This window comes from Pleurodeles waltl, chromosome 1_1, assembly GCF_031143425.1.
Source record: "Pleurodeles waltl isolate 20211129_DDA chromosome 1_1, aPleWal1.hap1.20221129, whole genome shotgun sequence".
Taxonomy (NCBI): Eukaryota; Metazoa; Chordata; class Amphibia; order Caudata; family Salamandridae; genus Pleurodeles; species Pleurodeles waltl.
Genome location: NC_090436.1, coordinates 438,794,561 through 438,814,033, shown reverse-complemented (window position 1 = coordinate 438,814,033; position 19,473 = coordinate 438,794,561). Strand labels below are relative to the sequence as shown.

Sequence of the window (19,473 nt, the reverse complement as noted above, 5' to 3'; positions counted from 1 at the left end):
TAGTGACTACCCTAACTCCTGCTAGATCATACAGAGCACTTTGTTGCTGTATTGTTCACTTACACAAGTTGAAATTCATTCAAGAGCTCCTTCACTAACATAGGCATAGTGGTTCTTGGAACAATAAGCAGGTGATAAAAACAGAAAGAAAGACAAAGTAAAGTTTGATCAACAAAACAGATAGTGTTTTATAGCCCTTGTAAAGGTTAGATTGAATTGAATAGTTGTGATGTGTAGAGGGAGACTGATCAAAAGTAGAAGACCAAGTAAAACAAGAATTTGCAATGCAATGCGTCTTGCATTTGCTAGAGTTACAGCTATTAGTGTTGTAAATTTCTAACAGGACTTTTATGGCCACATAAAATGAAAAGTAAAACAGTTGACATAAGCTAGCTGATTGAAAATGCAACGGTCGCCATGAGTGTGTGCGTGAAGGGGAGACACAAAAGGAAAAGGAAGTTTGCTCGCAGGCAAACATTTTGGCAAACATGCAGTTCTTAATGTAACAGGGTTGATGGCTAATGCAGTAACACAACTTCCCCAAGGAGGGACAAACATAAAGCATTTACTTATGATAACAACAGATTTTTGAAAAACAAGTCAGTGAACGAGTGATAGTGATGGGCGTGCCGTGGGTGTGGTTAAAAGCCCTCATAGATACCAACACGTAAGAAAAGCAGCGCATGCGCGCTGCTATGCTCAACCTAAAGAAAGCTAGCACTGCTGCTAGATCTAGAGCATTTAGCGTCCGGTATCCAAAGAAGTATTTGAATATTAGAGTAAAAACATGCCACTAGTGTATAGTGGGTAAAGCACAAGCCAAGGGATGACATTTCAGTTCCATAAAAACTATGTGTAAGGCAGTGGATTTTAAAAGTAGTACTTTGTTTCAAAAGGAGCCAGTAGAGATATATTATTGCCATGGTAACTTGGTCAGATTTTAGGTTGCAAACTAGCAGAACAGCAACATTTTGTATTCTTTGAAGCAGAGTCGCAAAATAAAAGATGCTGCAGTAATCATTGCCAGAAAGGATACATGAGCATGGCGATGGTGAGGCTAAAATGGAAGGGTTTCTTGAAGCAGCAATAGGTAGAAGAAATGCAGCCCTAATGTGAGTTTTCAAGAATAGATGTGAGTTAAAGAAGACCGCTTGGGATTTGATCCTAGATACTGGGGTGGGGGGAGCAAGGAAAATGGGGGTGTTTCCCATATACGTAGGCCAGGAAATATTTTGCCATCATAGATTTCAGATTTGTTTGCATTAAGTTGTGTTTTTTTTGTTTTTTTTTAACTGAGCTTATTTCAGGTTCAGCTCCTGCTACAGAGAAGCAATATCCAGACTTTGCTTTATGCTTTAATACAGTGGTTTGAAGCTTATTCTGTAAACAAAGCTGCTCTTTGCATTAACAGAAATATTGCAAAACTTAGGGCCTGATTACGACCTTGGCGGATGGGATACTCTGTCACAAATGTGACGGATATCCCATCCACCGTATTACAAGTTCCATTATATGCTATGGAACATTTAAAATGGCGGGTCGGATGTCCGTCACGTTTGTCATGGAGTATCCTATCTGCCAAGGTCCTAATCAGGCCCTTAATCTGTCGTGGATAAGAGTAAGTACACATTATTCAATTGCTTCATCAGCTCAAAACTAATAAAAGATCATCAAGATCAGATACAGTTATGGTGAGTTCTATGAGCACATAAATGATCTAGAGCACTCTGGGCCCTTCATTAACAGAACGTGGCTCTTTGCACATCACAAATCACTCTGTGTCTCAGTAGTAAACAAAAGAGGATGCAGTCTATCATCTTCTCTATGTACAACTAATAGAAAGGACACAGTTTTTCCTCAGCTGACGTTCCCACTCTAATGTGGTTGGTATATGATACCACTGCTTCATAAACAATCAGTATTTTGTGATAGTGACAGGATATCTCATTCCGTTATTGCTAACGTAATGAAGCTACTGTCCTTATTAGCACACCTTCATATATTGATTATTTAGGACAATCATTTTTTTTATTTGAACTTTTATTTAGATGCATTAACCCCAAATCAATTATACAACAGAAAACAGAAGAGCAATACCGATATGAATCATGTGTTTGAGCAAATTACTTTAATTAGTGTGGGCATGTTCACTGTCCCTCTGAAGCCTCCACACCATCTGTCAGCAGGTAGGTTCTTAGGGGAAGCCACATATACTTGGGACAGGATGCCACCAGCAGTTTCTGTGTGTAAAGTTGTTCTGTGCAGTAGACAAGATCAGTCAGCTATTGTTGCTTCATCGGTACACTGCGTTTACCACAGCATATTGCTACTCTCCGTTTTGTCAGCAGGAGTGCCCTGCTGCTAGTCTACACACCATTGATGACACATTTTTGACAAAGTCCCATAGGCATTTTTGGTGTTTCTCATCTATCCGTTCCATTAATCTGTGTGAGAGTGTGTCTTTTGTGTCCAGTAAGGGAAGATGGGGGAACTCTTCCAAGCCTGGGGTACAAAGTCAGCCTCCACCCCTGCATCTCACACGGTGCGAGTCTTCCTTTAGTCCATACCTGTTTAGTGTGACCAGGGTATGGTAGAGCTGCTGCAAATACTTTTTTAAAGCATATTTTTATTAATGTTGTTTCAAAATTAAGGCATTTAAAGACAGCATGTGCACTATGGCACCACTCAGGGCACCCATCAGCGCATCAATCAAAAGAATACAGAATGCCAAATGAATCAACTGCATATTATACGCATCACAGTAGGGAAAATCGCAACGCATACATAAACATCTTACATGAAAATAAACAGCAGCTCAACTGGGACCGGCCATAAGAATGAGAGGGGTGACAGGGTTTGAGTTTTTTTTATCGCAGACAGAGGATAATCAGGGGGGGTTCAGGGGGGAATACTCGGCTGTAGGAATCTCCCCCCCCAGCCCCCATCAAACACCCGCAGTATATAGGGGCTCATCCATTGACAAAGTCTGACCCAGCTCTCAGATTGTCTTTGCGGGTCGGGTGCACATACTTAAAGTGTATGATGCACAGGTTACCATTAAGAGGACAGCTACATGTTTGTGTTCAGCAAAAAAAACATTCTGTTTGTGTTAGTGGTGGAATTAGTACCTCATTCCATCTACTCAGTGCTTTCTCTGTCCTTATTTGGTTCTCAGTTGTAGAGCATGTTTGTCAGTCTATGATGTGAAGGAGTGGGCAACAGCACGTGTAGTGTAGGTAGAGTGGGGATCTAGTTCAGTAGCTAGGGGAACGCAGCATGAATGCAGTAGTACATAAAGGTAAGCAGCAGTGTGTGATATTGTAGTTGAGGGATAGCTTCTAATTTAATGAATTCTCTCCCCGGAATAGATGTCTTTCATATAGCGCAATTCTACTTTGCCTAGGATCTCTAGGGTTCTTTCCTGATGAGTTGACAATAGGAGGGTGTGGTACCTTTAGAGTTATGGGGCTTAGAGCTGCTCCCGAGAGGATGGTGCTTGTAGTTTCTACCTTGTGTGTACCCTGCAGCGCACCATGTCAACCTCCTCCATATTACCACCAGTACCCCAGTGTCTCAGAATGGCATTTAGCGGTATCAGGCTTATACTATCTACTTCCAGCATGACGTGGGATTTATGCGTGGATTTGAGCACTCAATTAGTAAAGTTTCAGATCAAGAGCACTGAAGCCTTCTTGGGCATAGGGTACAGTGAGTACCTCCTATCACAATCTGGGCTGCATACCTGCCCATATGAGGGTGGTGAGGTGTGTCCGTAGTGTTTTAAAGGAATCTTGTGGTAGCACTATAGGAATGTTTATGAATAAGTACAGAAACTTGGGCAGTATATCATTTTCAGGATGGCTGTTCTATCTGCCATACACAAGGGAAGTTTGGGCCATCTCTGTACCTTGTCCTCAAGGTTCGATATAGCAGTGCCATAATTGCGGGTACAATCTCATCTGGGTCGCGGTGTAGCCATATCTTGAGGTACGTCACTGGGCCGGTACTCCACTTTAATGGGTCTGACATTCTGCAAGGCATGGTGGCCAGTGTCAACAGGAAGACCAGGGATTTGTCCCAGTTAATATTGAGGCCCAGATGTCTCCCAGATTTTATGTATTCCCAGACTGTAGAAAGGACAGCGTGTGAGATTGTTAGTGGAGCCGGATTTAAATAACATTGGCATGGATACAACTTAACGATTACTAGGAATAAAACTGAACCAATTTATCAAAGAGTAGACTATTTAAGAGAAAATGGAGTAATAGAATGAAATACATATTATTTATTCCCACATATCTTCAGAATGTTTTAATTAAAAAAGATGTGCAAGCTCATCACACAGTGTTTGAAAAGAGTGAGGTACATTTAGGTGTACCTCAGTGCATCATGTTCCTCATCAGAGTCACAGCATTTGCTTTCCAGCTGTCTCAGTTTCTGTAGTTCTTAATGTCTATAATTCTGCAAAGAAACAGGCAACTGTTTATTTGAAGGTCATTGAAATCGAATTTGTAACATTTGGCTTGGACTTCATGAACAAGGACAGTGGTTACAGTGTTACAGAAATATAATCAGGCTTCAGAAACTTTGCTAAAGTTAGCTAAAGACCACAGGTTTGAATCTAACACTTGAATTGTCCTTGTCAGTTTGATTTTCTTCCAGACCGCAGGGAAATTCAAAGCAGATTAGACTGTGGTCTTACAATGTCAGGAAGATGCGATCTAAGAGTTAGGCAGTATTGTTGGGTGTACAGATGTGATCTACAGTGTGACCATTGTTTTGTATAGGCGTCTATATAATATGCTTCATTTTAAAGGAGGTCATAGAATCGAAACATTCCTGAGGAAAGACATCCTGACAATTGTCAGTATGTAGATATGTCACTTAGAATGGGTGGCTTGGTGAGGCAAAGGAGTGTGCCCTAAACAAATCTCAAAGATCATGAGTCATATAGCTTCATGTGTGTCTGGGCAGACGACAGATGAGTAGGAAACGCAGCGTTTGCTAAGTAGAAATTAGACCAATGCATTTTAAGGCTTTAAGAGTGTCCTCTGTATATGAGTGGTACATTGTAAGTGTTCTTTGAAGACAACAAAAAATTGCATGCTCCTCTCCTAGTATGACGCTCGACCAGTGTGTAAATGTGTATAGCTATTGCCAGTGGCATTTACCACCAGGTCAGGGGCTAGGATCTCATTCAACTATGAATGTGTTGTTAAAAATAAACAAAAACGAGATTCTATTTCAGGCAATGCAGGAGATTATGGCCCCAGTGTTGGCGGTCTTCCGCCAACCATATTATGACTGGTGGTGACCCTCCTCCATTTTTTGGTGGGAGAGCTGCCAGCAGCCATACTGGCGGTCGGCGGTGCAGTGGAGGTTGGTCCTCCATCACCCCCATGTCATCAGAACACCGCCCACCAAATTACGCTTCAGTATTCGGCGTGGCGGTGTTCTGGTGACGGGGTGCTGGCGGCGGAGCATCCCTCATGGAACCCGTTGCCCACCGGACGACCACCGAGGCAGGTAAGGTGATCATCCGACATGGGAGGGAGTGTTGTGTGGTGTGTGTGTGAATGGGGGTGTGAGTGTGAGTGTGAGTGTTTAGAGGGTGTGTGTGGGTGCGTGTATGTTTACGGGGGTGTGATGTGGGGATGTAACGTGTATGTATGTGTGCATGTATGTGTGTGAGTGGTGCGTGCGTGAGTGGGGGGTATGTTGGGGGGGCCATGGAGGTCAGGGGCCCTACCATCTTCGGGGGGAGGTAGGGAGGTCGTGGGTGTTGGGGGTGAACTCTAGGAAGGGGGAAACCCCCTATCAGTGCCAGGGAAGGAATTCCCTAGCACTGATAGTGCCTACTGCCATGGTTTTCGTGGCAGTTCAAAACCACAAAATCCATGGCGGTATGCAGGGTGATGATCCTGCAGGTGGACTAGTAACGGCCGCCGGGCCAAACCGCCAATGTCATAATTTGGCGGTAATTACAGCCAGCCTGTTGGCGGTGCTACAGCCGACTGAACACCGTCCACCAGGGTTGTAATAAGGGCCTATGCATCTTAACACATCGGGCTTTGTGGGGAGGTGTGTGACATGAATTGGACAAGGCATGCTGAAAATCATTCCTGGATTAAGAGTCTGATTGTGATCAGTGGGGCATCGGGCCAAGGTCATCCTTCATCTTGTGGTCCTGTGCTGACAGCTTGGGGGCAGAGAGTTCAGAGAGCGAGGATGTGGATGCATAACTTGTGATTCCTTAACTCATTCCTATGCAACCACTGACATGTCAAAAAAGAAGGATTTTGATTGGAAGATAACCTTAAGATTAGCTGGAGATGGGGCATATATTTTAGACTTGAGGCTTGAAGTGTGTTTTAAACCCCCTCAAAAGACTTCATCTGATAGAGAATTCTAGGTGCAGATTCCTTACCTTTTAGAATATCCTGGCATCAGCTTGGAATCTGGAACTTTTGCAGACCATTACCCTTGCGTGCGCCATAGGGTGGTGTCGTTCGGGTCCGCGTGGCTACGACGGTGTCATTGGAGCCGTCTGTGGTGTCATGGTCGCCTTTAAAGGCACCACCTAGGCACACATACATCATTTCTTTGACATCTGTGCTGGCTAAAGCACAGATCTGGAATTGAGCTACCCTCTGTCTTTTTTTACAGGCTTTTTTCCTAGACTTTCTTTGCGTCTGTGCAGGAATTGCTTCTAGGAAGACTGGGATCAAGCCGTGTGGTGCCTGCCACTGCGCCTTGTCGGTGATGGACACCCACCAGGTATGTCTCTGGTGCTTAGACCAAGATCATGACTCGAAGTGGCTCCGAAAGCTTTGAGGGAGGAGCCCTTGAAGCTCATGGCGGGCAGGCAGTCGACATCGGCTGGCACAGCTCCTCGAAGGTCACAGTCCTGGTCGAGGAGGAGGTCGCAGGACCGTTCCAGGAGCCCCAAGTCCTCTTCATCCCATTCGAGGTCCTCCGGGCACTCTGGGAAGAGGCACAAAAGGAAGAAGTCCAAGCGGACTTCGACTTCACCTCGTCTGTCGGCTGTTGTCCTGCTGGGGACGTGGACCAAACCCAGCAGAGGGGCACCTGTCTCACTCCAGGCAACCCCGTAGAGCTTGGTGGTACAGGCCTCCACATCCCATGGCACCTTCCCGTCCACCCCCTCGGATAGGGAATGCAAGGGGCTGGACCAATTGGGATAGCAGATGTTTTCTTCCTCAAGCCTGGCATTGAGGTCGGAAAACACCTTGTGCCTATTAAGACATTTTTCCCATGCACTATGGGATACGGTGGCGCAGCTGCTTCCTCAGATGCCAGAGGTTGTGCGGGCCACTCTCTCGCAGGGAGCTAAAGATGGGAGAGATGCAGCCAAGTTTACCATCTGGTGTGGTTTGGACACAACTCACTCGCCGGGCAGGGCGATTTCCTTGACAGTGGCCCTTCAACACCACGCCCGGCTATGTACCTTTTCGGGGGATGTCCAGGTAAATATTGTGGACATGCCCTTCGATGGGAGCAGCCTTTTTGGGGAAAAGGCAGACTTGGCGCTGGAGCGCTTCAAGGACTCCAGGGTTACGGCCAAGTCCTTGAGCTTCTCGGCAACCCCTTGCCAACAGTCTGTCTATCACCCTTTCGAGGCTTCGGAAAGGGCAGAGTACCGCAGACCAGCCGCCGTCCTCTGCCAGGTCAGCATCCTGTGTGGGACTAGGTTGTGGTGCTCTTAGACCCAGTGGGTCTGGCCAGAAGTCCTCCATCACTTAGCCCTCCACAGCATCCTAGCCCTCCTAGTATGATTCTGCAAGACCATGTACTTCCAGTTGGAGGGAGGATTCAATTTCATCCCCCTCATTGGCGGTCCATACCATCGCACAAATGGGTCTTGCAGATCATACAGAGGGGCTATTCCCTCCCCTTCCTGTCTTTTCCTTCCCCAATGCCTCCCTCAAAAGAACGGCTGATGGAGGATCACTTGGTTTTGCTCCATGAGGAAGTTACAGCTCTCTTGGCCAAGGGAGCCATAGAAAGGCTCCCAATATCAGAAGTAGGCAGTGGTTCTTATTCCTGCTTCTTCCTGATACCCAGAAAGTACAAGGGCCTTCACCCTAATCCGGATTTGCGGGAAGTCAGTCTCTTCCTCAAAAAGGAAAAATTCAAAATGCTCATTCTGACTAAGGTCTTGTCTGCCCTAGACCAAGGAGACTGGATGGTAGCATTGGACTTACATGATGCATATTTTCACATCCCCATCCTGCCTGCCCACAGGTGCTACTTGCTATTCAAGGTAGGCCACAAGCACTTTCAGTTTACTGTCCTACCTTTCAGCCTTACCAGTGCCTCTCAGGTGTTCACAAAGTTGATGGTGGTGGTCTGCGCAGGCTAAGGGTTTCAGTCTTCCCCTACCTCGATGATTGGCTGTTAAAGGCTCCTTCACCCCAGATTGTCGTCACCCACCTTCAGACTATGGCGAACATCCTGCATTCGATGCGGTTCACTATAAATGTGCCAAAGTCACACCTGACTCCCTTTTAGATGCTCTCTTTCATCAGAGCTGTTCTGGACACAGTGCAGTTTTAGCTCTATCCTCCTGAGTAGTGAGTCCAGGATATTCAGGTCATGATTCCGATGTTTCAGACTCCATCCTGGATTTTGGTGAGACAGACTCTGAGGCTGTTGGGCCTCATGCATCCAATTAATAAAACATGCCAGATGGCATACGAGGGCTTTGCAGTGGGACCTGAAGTTCCAGTGGGCACATCATCAGGGAAATCTCACAGACATGGTTCAGATCTCGGAGGGAACTGCTAAAGATCTCCAGTGGTGGTTAGTGAACTACGATTGGGTCAAAGGCGGACTCATCTCCCTTCTTCAACCAGATCTCACAGTAGTGATAGATGTGTCACTTCTGGGATGGGGCAGCCATCTGGGAGAGGTGGAGATCAGAGGCCTCTGGTCTCTGGCAGAATCTGGATTCCATATCAATTTACTGGAGTTCCGGGCGGTCTGACTAGCATTGAAGACATTTCTTCCTGTTTTCAAATGGAAGATAGTGCAATTGTTCATGGATAATACTAACGCAATGTGGTACTGCAACAAGCAGGGCAGTGTGGGGTCGTGTACCCTTTGTCAAGACGCCCTGTGTCTCTGGACATGGCTGGAACAGCAGGCCATAACCCTGCTGGTTCAGCACCTGGCAGGTTCTCTGAACACCAGGGTGGACAAACTCAGCCGTCAAAGCCTAACAGATCACAAGTGGCGTCACTATCCGGAGGTGGCACAAAGACTCTTAGCAGTGTGGAAAGCCTTGGTTAGATCTGTTCGCCTCCAAAGAGAACAAGCAATTTCAGCGGTATTGCACGTTGGACTTTCCAAGACGGCAGTCGCTTGCCGATGCTTTTCATCACCAGAGGAGTTCAGGCCTTCTGTACGCCTTTCCACCCATCCAACTTCTGCCCAGAGTTTTCAAGAGGATCAGGAACGACCGGGCCCAAGTAATTCTGGTGGCTCCTGACTGGGCACGGAGAGTCTGGTATCCCAAGCTTCTGAAAATGAGCATCAATCCTCTGATCAGGCTGCTCCTTCGGGAAGATCTTTTGTCACAGAAGCAGGGGAAGGTTCTCCAACAAACTTGTCAACTCTGTACCTTCATGCGTGGAGATTGAGCGGCAACAGATGACAGCCGTTGACCTTCCTCACGACGTCTATAAAGTTATTGTAGCAGAAAGGCATCCCTCGTCTAAGATGGTATACACCCGATATTGGAAACGCTTTCCAAAATTATTGTACAGAAAGATCGATTGATCCTCTTACTGCTTCTCTTTCTGACATTTGTCTCTCTGTCTTATCACTTGTCCAGCAGGGCTCTGCATTGGGCACTCTCAAAGGGTATCTTTCTGCCTTATCATCGTTCCTTCGGCTGCCCGATCTGCCTTCATTATTGAAATCACCCATTGTACATAGATTTCTCAAAGGGCTTGTACATATGTATCTTCCTGTGTCTTTTGTTATGCATCAGTGGGACTTAAATCTGGTCCTCACATTTCTTATGTGTGCTCCCTTTGAGCCTTTACACAACTGTCTCCTCCGGCTGCTCCCCATCAAGACAGCCTTCTTACTGGCAATAACATCTGCCATGAAGGTGAGTGAGACGCAGGCTCCCTCATCTAAGCTGCTATATCTCACCATGTTCCTGGACATGGTTTCACATAGAACTCATGCCTCTTTCCTCCCCAAGGTAGTTATCCCATTTCACCAGTCAGAACCTCACCCTGCCCTCCTTCTTTGCTCCACCACATCCCTCTAAAGAAGAGGAGCAACTCCAACGTCTGGACCCAGAAAGAGTAATGTCGTTCTACCTTTGCCGACGCACAGAAGAGTTCTGTAGGGAAATGCCTCCCTTGGCATGGTTACCCCCTAACCTTTTGCCTTTTGTTGATGCTAGTTAAGATTGAAAGTGTGCTGGGATCCTGCTAACCAGGCCCCAGCACCAGTGTTCTTTGCCTAAACTGTACTTTTGTTCCCACAATTGACACATCTCTGGCACACAGATAAGTCCCTTGTTACTGGTACCCCTGGGACCAAGGGCCCTGTGGCCAGGGAAGGTCTCTAAGGGCTGCAGCATGTATTATGCCACCCTGGGGACCCCTCACTCAGCACATGCACACTGCCTCACAGCTTATGTATGCTGGTGGGGAGACAATTACTAAGTCGACATGGCACTCCCCTCAGAGTGCCATGCCCTCAACCCACTGCCCGTGGCATAGGTAAGTCACCCCTCTAGCAGGCCTTCCAGCCCTACGGCAGGGTGCACTATACCACAGGTGAGGGCATAGTTGCATGAGCACTACGCCCCTACAGTGTTTAAGCCAAATCTTAGACATTGTAAGTGCAGGGTAGCCATAAAGAGTATATGGTCTGGGAGTCTGTCATACACGAACTCCATAGTTACATAATGGCTACACTGAAATCTGGAAGTTTGATATCAAACTTCTCAGCACAATAAATCCACACTGATGCCAGTGTGGGATTTATTGAACAATGCACACAGAGGGCATCTTAGAGATACCCCCTATATACCAGTCCAATTCCTAGTGTTAGGCTGACCATTTCCTGCCAGCCTTCCACAACCAGACAAGTTTCCGGCCACATGGGGTGAGTGCTCTGTCACTCTGTGGCTAGGAACAAAGCCTGCACTGGGTGGAGGTGCTTCTCACCTACCCATGCAGTAACTGTAACACCTGGTGGTGAGCCTCAAAGGCTCATGCCTGTTGTTACAGCGCCCCAGGGCATCCCAGCTAGTGGAGCTGCCCGCCCCTCCGGACACAGCCCCCACTTTTGGCAGCAAGTCCGGAGGAGATAATGAGAAAAACAAGGAGGAGTCACCCACTAGTCAGGACAGCCCCTAAGGTGTTCTGAGCTGAGGTGACCCCAGCCTTAAGAAATCCTACATCTTGATTTTGGAGGGTTCCCCCAATAGGAATAGGGATGTGCCCCCTCCCCTCAGGGAGGAGGCACAAAGAGGGTGTGGCCACCCTCCAGGGCAGTAGCCACTGGCTACTGCACCCTAGACCTAAACACACCCCTAAATTTAGTATTTAAGGGCGAGCCTGGACCCAGGAAATCAGATTGCTGCAACCTACAACCAGAAGAAGGACTGCTGACCTGAAAGTCCCACAGAGACGACGGAGATGACAACTGACTTGGCCCCAGTCCTACTGGTCTGTCTCGAGACTCAAAGAACCTGCACAGCGACGCATCCAGCGCGATTAGCGACCTCTGAGGACTCAGAGGACTGACCTGCATCTAAAGGACCAAGAACCTCCTGAAGACAGCAACAAAGAAGGAACTTTAAAGAGACTGTATCTTCCCGCCAGAAGCCTGAGTATTCATACAGTGCGCCTAACGCTCCTGGCTCTAGTTCAGGACAATCAACACTGCAGAGAGGACTCCCAGTGGACTCCAACGACGTGGACACCCTGAGTAGACCTCCCTGCACCCCCACAGCGACGCCTTCAGAGAGGATCCAGAGACTCCTCCTGACTGTGACTGCCTGGTAACAAAGGAACCCGACGCCTGGACCAAGTACTGCACCCACAGCCCCTAGGACTGAGAGGATCCACCTACCAGTGCAAGAGTGACCAGCAGGCGGCCCTCATCCTAGCCCAGTCGGTGGATGGCCAGAGGAGCCCTCCTGTTCCCTGCCGGCATTTCCAGAGTGACCCCTGGGTCCCTCCATTGTTTTCAATACAAAACCAGATGCCTACTTTGCACACTGCACCCGGCCGACCCTGTGCCGCTGAGGGTGTGTTTTTTGTGCTTGTGTCCCCCCCCCCCCCCCCCCCCCCCCCCCCCCCCCCCCCCACCCTGCTCTACTGCTCTACAAAACCCCCCTGGTCTGCTCCCCGAGGATGCAGGTACTTACCTGCTAGCAGACTGGAACCGGAGCAACCCTGTTCTCCATAGGCGCCTATGTGTTTTGGGCCCTTCTTTGACATCTGCACCTGACCGGCCCTGTGTTGCTGGTGCTGTGGCTTTGCCCCCCCAACGGTGGGCTGCCTATGCCCAGTAGACTGACTGTGTAAGTGCTTTACTTACCTGAGAAACTATTATTTACTTACCTCCCCCAGGAACTTCTGATTTTTGCACTGTCCACTTTTAAAATAGCTATTTTCCATTTTTACCAAAACTGTGTACTACTATTTTAAATCAAATTTCTATACTTACTGTGTGAAGTACCTTACAATTTATGTACTTACCTAAATTTGAATCTTGTGGTTCTAAAAATAAATTAAGAAAATATATTTTTCTATATAAAAACCTATTGGCCTGGAGTTAAGTCTTTGAGTGTGTGTTCCTCATTTATTGCCTGTGTGTACAACAAATGCTTAACACTACCCTCTGATAAGCCTACTGCTCGAGCACACTACCACAAAATAGAGCATTAATATTATCTAATTTTGCCACTATCAACCTCTAAGGGGAACCCTTGGACTCTGTGCACACTGTCTCTCACTTTGAGATAGTATATACAGAGCCAACTTTCTACAAGTTCCAGGTGGATGACCAATTCTTTGTGGGGTACGTGGGAGCAAAGAAAGGTCGGGCAGTGCAGAAGCGAACCATTTCGCGCTGGGTCGTTCTGTGCATTAGGATCTGCTCCACGCTGGCCCAGAAGCATCCTTCCGAGGGCTTGAGATCTCATTTCACCAGGGGCAAGGCGGCTAACACTATGTTATCACAGGGTGTTCCAGTCCTGGACATCTGTCAGGCGGAGACATGGGAGTCCTTGCACACGTTTACATCCACCTATGCCTCCCTGTCCTGCGGGCACTTCTGCTAGTGTTAGGGATTGTCCCTTTCAGGGCCCTAGTTTTTTGGCACAGACAAAATGAGTTCTTTCCATGGTTCTGCACTTCTGTTGTGGGAGTTTGTGGATAAAGAACTGACTTACCCGAGCCTGAATGGCGCCTTTATAGGCGACTAAGATGTCACAGAAGGCTCCATTGATGCAGACGATGCCACACAGATCCGAATGCCACCACCTGACGGCGAGTGCAAGGGTATTGCTCTGCAAAAATTTCAGATTCCAATCTGACACCAGGAAATTCTAAAGGTAAGGAATCTGTAGTTAGATAGTTAAGAAACGTGTTCTTTTAGCCTGGACAAACCTAGTATAGTCCCGAAATATTCTTATGAGCTGTAATTGATGCCTCAGTTCACCAAGGGTACAAACTATCTTTAGAAGTTTTTCAACTCTTCTCTCCAACTCTTGAATTGATGCCTCAGTTCGCCAAGGGTGTGAACCATCCTGAGGAGGTTTTCAGCTCTTCTGATATGTCCTGATCCTGAAGTGGACACTTGCTAACAGTACTTTTCGCTCATTTACAGCTCATTAGATGAAAACTTTGATCCCTCTGAATGTTAGTGGACATTATGATCAACAGTTAATTTTTTTAATTACTTTGCGTTAAACTTATTTTTTGCAGCAAATTGCTGACTGTATAATGTGTTTAATTTCACATTACAGATTCCACATTTATACTACAGGCTCTTCTGTGTTCCATATAGAAGTAGTAATTGCTATATACATCTTGTAAGCCAACGCAACATGCATTCACAATTGTAGCCATTTTTATAAAGAGTGTCAAATTATTTAAGCGTTCTGTCGTAAGAGCAGTGAATGACCATGTGATATGAGGAATAAAATGTTAATTCCTGTGTTTTAAAAAGATTGTATGCACTAAAGTAGACGTTTTATATAGCTGCATTAAAGTTGATTTGAAATTGTTGAGATAATTTTGTTTTTCATTATTACCTATGAAAATTACAAACATTTTACATTTGTTTATTTCAACCATTCTTTAATTTATGTACCTGTACCTTAATTACTCTTTAGTACCCCTTAACATTTTCAATCCCTGAATTCATAAAACCCCGAAGTAATCCTTAGTGATATCATTCCCTGAGTCCCAAAAAAACCTTACTTGAATGCTAAAAGCCCCTAACTAACCCTTAATGGTATCAGTCCTTGAATGCCATCAATCTCTTACTACCCCTTAACTTTACCCTTCCCCAAACCCTGAAACCCATTACTACCCCTTTACACAGCCATCCCTGAACCATAAACAAATGACCCCTCAACTCTACCCTTTTGTGATCCCATACAAACATATTGCTACTCTTCCCTGATCCCTAAATGCCCCTTTCTACCCTTTACCGCAACTCATCCTTGAAGTTAAACATACATTGATATTACCCTCTAATGGTAGCCTTCCCTGAACCTTAAACATCTCAGACAACCCCTAAATGCTAACAGCTTGTGAACCCTACCAACCCCTTAGTACTTCTTCATACTACCCTTCCCTGAATCCTAAAAACCCCATTCTTATCCTCACCCCTTCCCAACCTTGCTGTAAATTCCCCTCTCTTGCTTTAGCAGGAGGATGCTCCCTTGTCCCTGCCCCAAATCTTTGTCCTATAAGGCACAGCATTTCTTAGCTGCAACTTTTTTACATTTGTTTTTGTTTTCCAGTAGACAACCGCAAACCAAAAGGAAATTGTAAGTCACATTGGAGTTTCATGGCTTTACAAAGGAACATCTCCTTCAGCATTCTTCCTTTATATGGTCACAGATGCCTCTGTGACTTGCAATATCCTTGTAATATATGGCTCTGGGTGCATCATCCCATATACAGTATGAGAAGAAAAATTCCTAAAGACTAAAGTGGATCAGCACAATCACCTTCTTTTATTATTTAGGGGTTTCACCTTCTTTTATTATATAGGGTTTATTAGTTTTTTATTTTATTTTATTTTTTTAACATTAGATGCGACATCTTTACGTGGTCATTGATGGATCAAGAACAATGGATGACCAAGACTTAAAACCAAACCGACTTACTTGTTCATTAAAGGTAGGTGATGGTCTTCATTGCCAAAAGGTTATATTATGTTGATGGAATATTTCTGCTTTTGTAAGCTTCTCAAACACTTTGTTTAGTCTCTTGTGCTCAGATTTTTACTCAACATTGACATGGTTTCTTTGATAAAAATATAAGTTAATACTAAATACTGTTGTCTAAATGTTAGAGTATAGTGAAATTCCTATCTTAACCTTCCCCTGTAACATTCTGCCTCTCCCTCCAAAGCCTGCTGGTGGAGTTGGCTGAAGGTTTTAGACTTTGGTCCATATTCCCAAATGTTACAATTCTGTAACAATGATTTGTTTGTCACCAGGCTGATTACCCTTGTGTATACATTTTGGCAAGCAAACTTACATGAAGGTATGGAATGGGTTTATTCTTCTAGTTGCCTATGAGGTTACAATGAGCTCATAATGGACTTTATAAGCTGTATATTTCTTTTATGTGGTCACTTTTAAAATGTTGTTTAGATTCTGTACATACTACATTTTGAGCAATTGTTTGATCCAATAAATGTTGAATGGTCTGGATATATGCATTGCAGGCCCTGATCCACCTTTGCTTGGGAGAAAAGAATGTTGTGGTAGTTCTCACATTTGTTTGCTTCCTTAACATAAGTTAAAATACTTGCAGATGTACCAGACTGGGAGTGTTTGCTTCCAGCACGTAAAACTTCCTCATGCATACAGCATTCATCCACTCTACTTCCTTGTTATTGCAGTACATAAACCACACCCATTCACTCTGCTTGAATACTGATCTGTGCAGCATTCATACCTATGCACAAAGCCATCACTTACCAATACAACAAAAAGAAGCCTCAGTGTTTAGGGGCAAGTGAGGGGCTAGGAGGGTTGTTAAGGAATCAGGCGAGGTGAAGAATGTTGCACCATCCACAAAAAGACCTACACTAAAATGCAACAGTGTATTGGCATTTAGTAACCTGATTAGTGTGACTGTTTCACTTAATTACATGTCCTCCCTCTATTCAACCTGCCTGTTTCATAGCAGCCTTAACACTAGCTAGATTAAAGGGTCCAAAGAGCGCTAGATCACAACAAGAACTTCACATAAGTGATACCCCCAAGAAAGGACTACAGGGCCCCAAGATAAGAAGTCAGGAAGAGTGGAGATATGCTCAGCAAGATTCACCTGCAAGCAAGCAAGAGCTGCTGATTCAATCTCTGGTTACTGGTCTGGAGGTCTTTCTTCCCTTTGCCTCAGAAAATCCTTGTGAACGAATGAAGGGTGAGAACTGCTTCCGAGACTATTGATAATGTGGAGAGTAGTACACAGTAGAGGAAGCATACAGAAGGAGTGAAAGTGACCTTCTATAGCTGGGAAGGCAGAGGAGGCAGTAATAAACGGAACAATGCTGGTAGAAAAAGCTACTAGGGATCGTAAATTTTAATTTGGGTGATCTTTGAGAAAAATTAACTATGTCTTTCATAAGCGGCATACAGAGAGAGGGAGAAACAAAGAGCCTTGAACTGGTGTGACAAATCTCTTCCTTGGCAAAAATAGTTTACTGCTGGTTCAAACCATTTTAAATCAAAACCCCTTAAGTCAATTCTTCTATAGCAAGCCTAAAGTTTGCGATAATTTTGCCTTGCCTGTTATCCTCTTTTAGAGAAACGTGTGGAAATTATAATTGAACAGGAAACATTTCTCAGCTGTCTAGCTTAGATCTCAGTACATTGGATGCCCAGCAAAGAGGAAAGAGGGACACCAACCGTAAATATAGATGAAAGCTAGTAGATATGAATCCTACATGATAGTAATTTCTGATCTGTGAGGAGTTGCCATATCATGTTTGGTATGTTTGGAATGGTAATGACAAATCCTGCTTACTGGTGTAGTTCGATTTTTACATTGCATTACACTTTTAGAAAGTGGGCATTTCTCTGTGCTTATAACTCTTGTGTTTTGTAGCCTGACTCCAATCCATACCTAGGGCAGAGTGACAGCTACACTTTGTGCCTACTTTTTAGACAGCCACAACCCAGGTGGTGCTAGGTGTGACAAGAGAGCATCTGCATACTGATAGTCATCCTCGGCTGGGGAGAGGAAGGGTCGTTCACAACTCACATGTCAATAGGCTGTGTCCTGCCCTCACACAATGGGTTCGCTGGGTTCGGAGGAGGTTTTGTTTCACTTTAAAGAGTTACTTTGACGTCACCCCTTTCTTCAAAGACATTTTGGAGTATAAGTACGGGGGCTCTAACCCCATGATTTTAGAGCACTTTTGGAACTGGGACGGAACCTCTGCCAGAAGGACTGCTGAACTGCACAAAGGACTAATTTGGACTGTTCTTCTGTTGTTGCCCTGCTACCTGCTGCTGCTGCTGCTGCTGGGTGACATAAAGGACTCACTGAATTGCTTTTCTGTTTCTTGCCCCTGCTGCCAGCTGTTCTGTGACTGTGGGTTTCCAGATCCTAGGGGGACTACCAGGAGGAATCACCAATTACCCTGATGAGCTGGCCTGGCTGCTTTGTCCCCACCTAGTGTTCTCCAGGGGCTGGCTAGATGACCCCTGCTCTCTCAGAGCTCCCGTACCAGTGGGACTGCTGGGAGACTCTGAGAGATTTTCCTCCTTCCACATAGCATATGAGGAGCGCTTCACATGCCCACTATGTTATATGGCATCTGCGCCTGGGGAGAGCTTTGCTTTGGCTACTCCAGGCCCTCCCCCACCGTACATGGGGAGCGTGGCTTGGGGTACTTTCCTGTATTATAATGTGTGGTGAGCGCTTGTTAGTATTCTCCCCCTGCAGCAAGTGTTGAGCATTGCTGCAGCTCCGGGTCACCAGAAGCAGCATGGGGGAGCTTCCTCCTCTTCCACACAGAGCCAGATATGTTTCACTGTTGGCCCTGGCACTGTGGGGTCTCGCTCCAGACGAAACCCTGTGGGTGGGACCCAGCTGCCCAAGGAGCAAATGCCGAGCCAGCGTGTCCCGCTCCCAGCATCTAGGGCAGCGCCTCCCTCTCTGGGGAGCTATGACACCTGGGAGGCACTCCTTGATGTCAGGCTGAGGAAATCCACCAGCATGTCTCTTGTCCAAGGAACAAGCAGGGGACCGGGTAGGAGAAAGGAGCAGCACTCTTGCTACTGCAGCTGCACTGTGCCCTTGTGGGCAGCTGTCGTATGACAGTCCTGTATGTAGGGGGTTCTCAGGTGGCCTCCCTGCTGCATCCACGGTGAGATGCCTCCTGCGCCCCCCCTCCTCCCTATGTGTTAGCCCCTACCTGAGGGTGGGGGTGTGCTAGTACTGTTGCTAGCAGGGGGAAGCCAGCGACAGAGACTCTCCTTCCCGGAACACTTTCCATAACCAGGTTCCTCACAAGAAATCACCGTAATGTGCCAGACAGGTGTGCCAGTTCTACTGTGCACAACAAGGAATCCAGTTCTACCATGTAACATGTAATAGGAGTGCAAAGTGCACTGGCCCCTATGCTGGTGTGAGAATAATTGGTGATTTATGCCTTTCTGGTGACATAAGGGCATCAATAGTCCTACTAATGTGATGACTCATGTATTCTTTTGTAGTGTACACTTTGATAGGTCTGATACACTATTACATGGGTCGCTTTGCTTTACGTGGTCAGGATAAGGAATACCAAATTACCTTTTGCCCTGATGTGTGTTTTGATTCTGGTATAACCAAGGTGATGAGTACTAATTCAGGATCTGCATAGAATGCATGGTGTTTATGAAGATTTATATTCTGGTCTGCTATGTGCATTATATATACTACATATTTTTATAACTTTGGATGGAATCTCTATTGTGGTGTATTTATTGTGTCACTGGTGTGAGTTTGTTGCACAAACGCTTTACATATGACCTCTGGAGATAAACCTGACTGCTCTGTGCCGAGCTAATAGGGGGTGAGCACAGGTTATCTTTGGTTGTAACTGACTTGCCCTGACTGCAGTGGTGGGTTCTGCCTGGCTTAGGTGCATACCCTAGCCAACCAGAAACCCTGTTTCTGACACTGCACATCCAACATCTGCACAAGCAGGCTGCAGTTTACGACCCATGCCACTTGC

The 19,473-nt window shown here is 45.9% G+C and overlaps 1 protein-coding gene across 1 annotated transcript in view; it reads left to right on the top strand.

Annotated features, from left to right (window-relative positions):
- GTF2H2C (GTF2H2 family member C) overlaps nucleotides 1–19,473 on the top strand; it is a 229,619-nt gene that overhangs the window by 68,208 nt on the left and 141,938 nt on the right. The window contains exon 5 of the mRNA XM_069224368.1: nucleotides 15,327–15,413. Within this exon, the coding sequence (XP_069080469.1) occupies nucleotides 15,327–15,413 (87 nt within the window). The remainder of the gene's footprint in view (nucleotides 1–15,326; nucleotides 15,414–19,473) is intronic.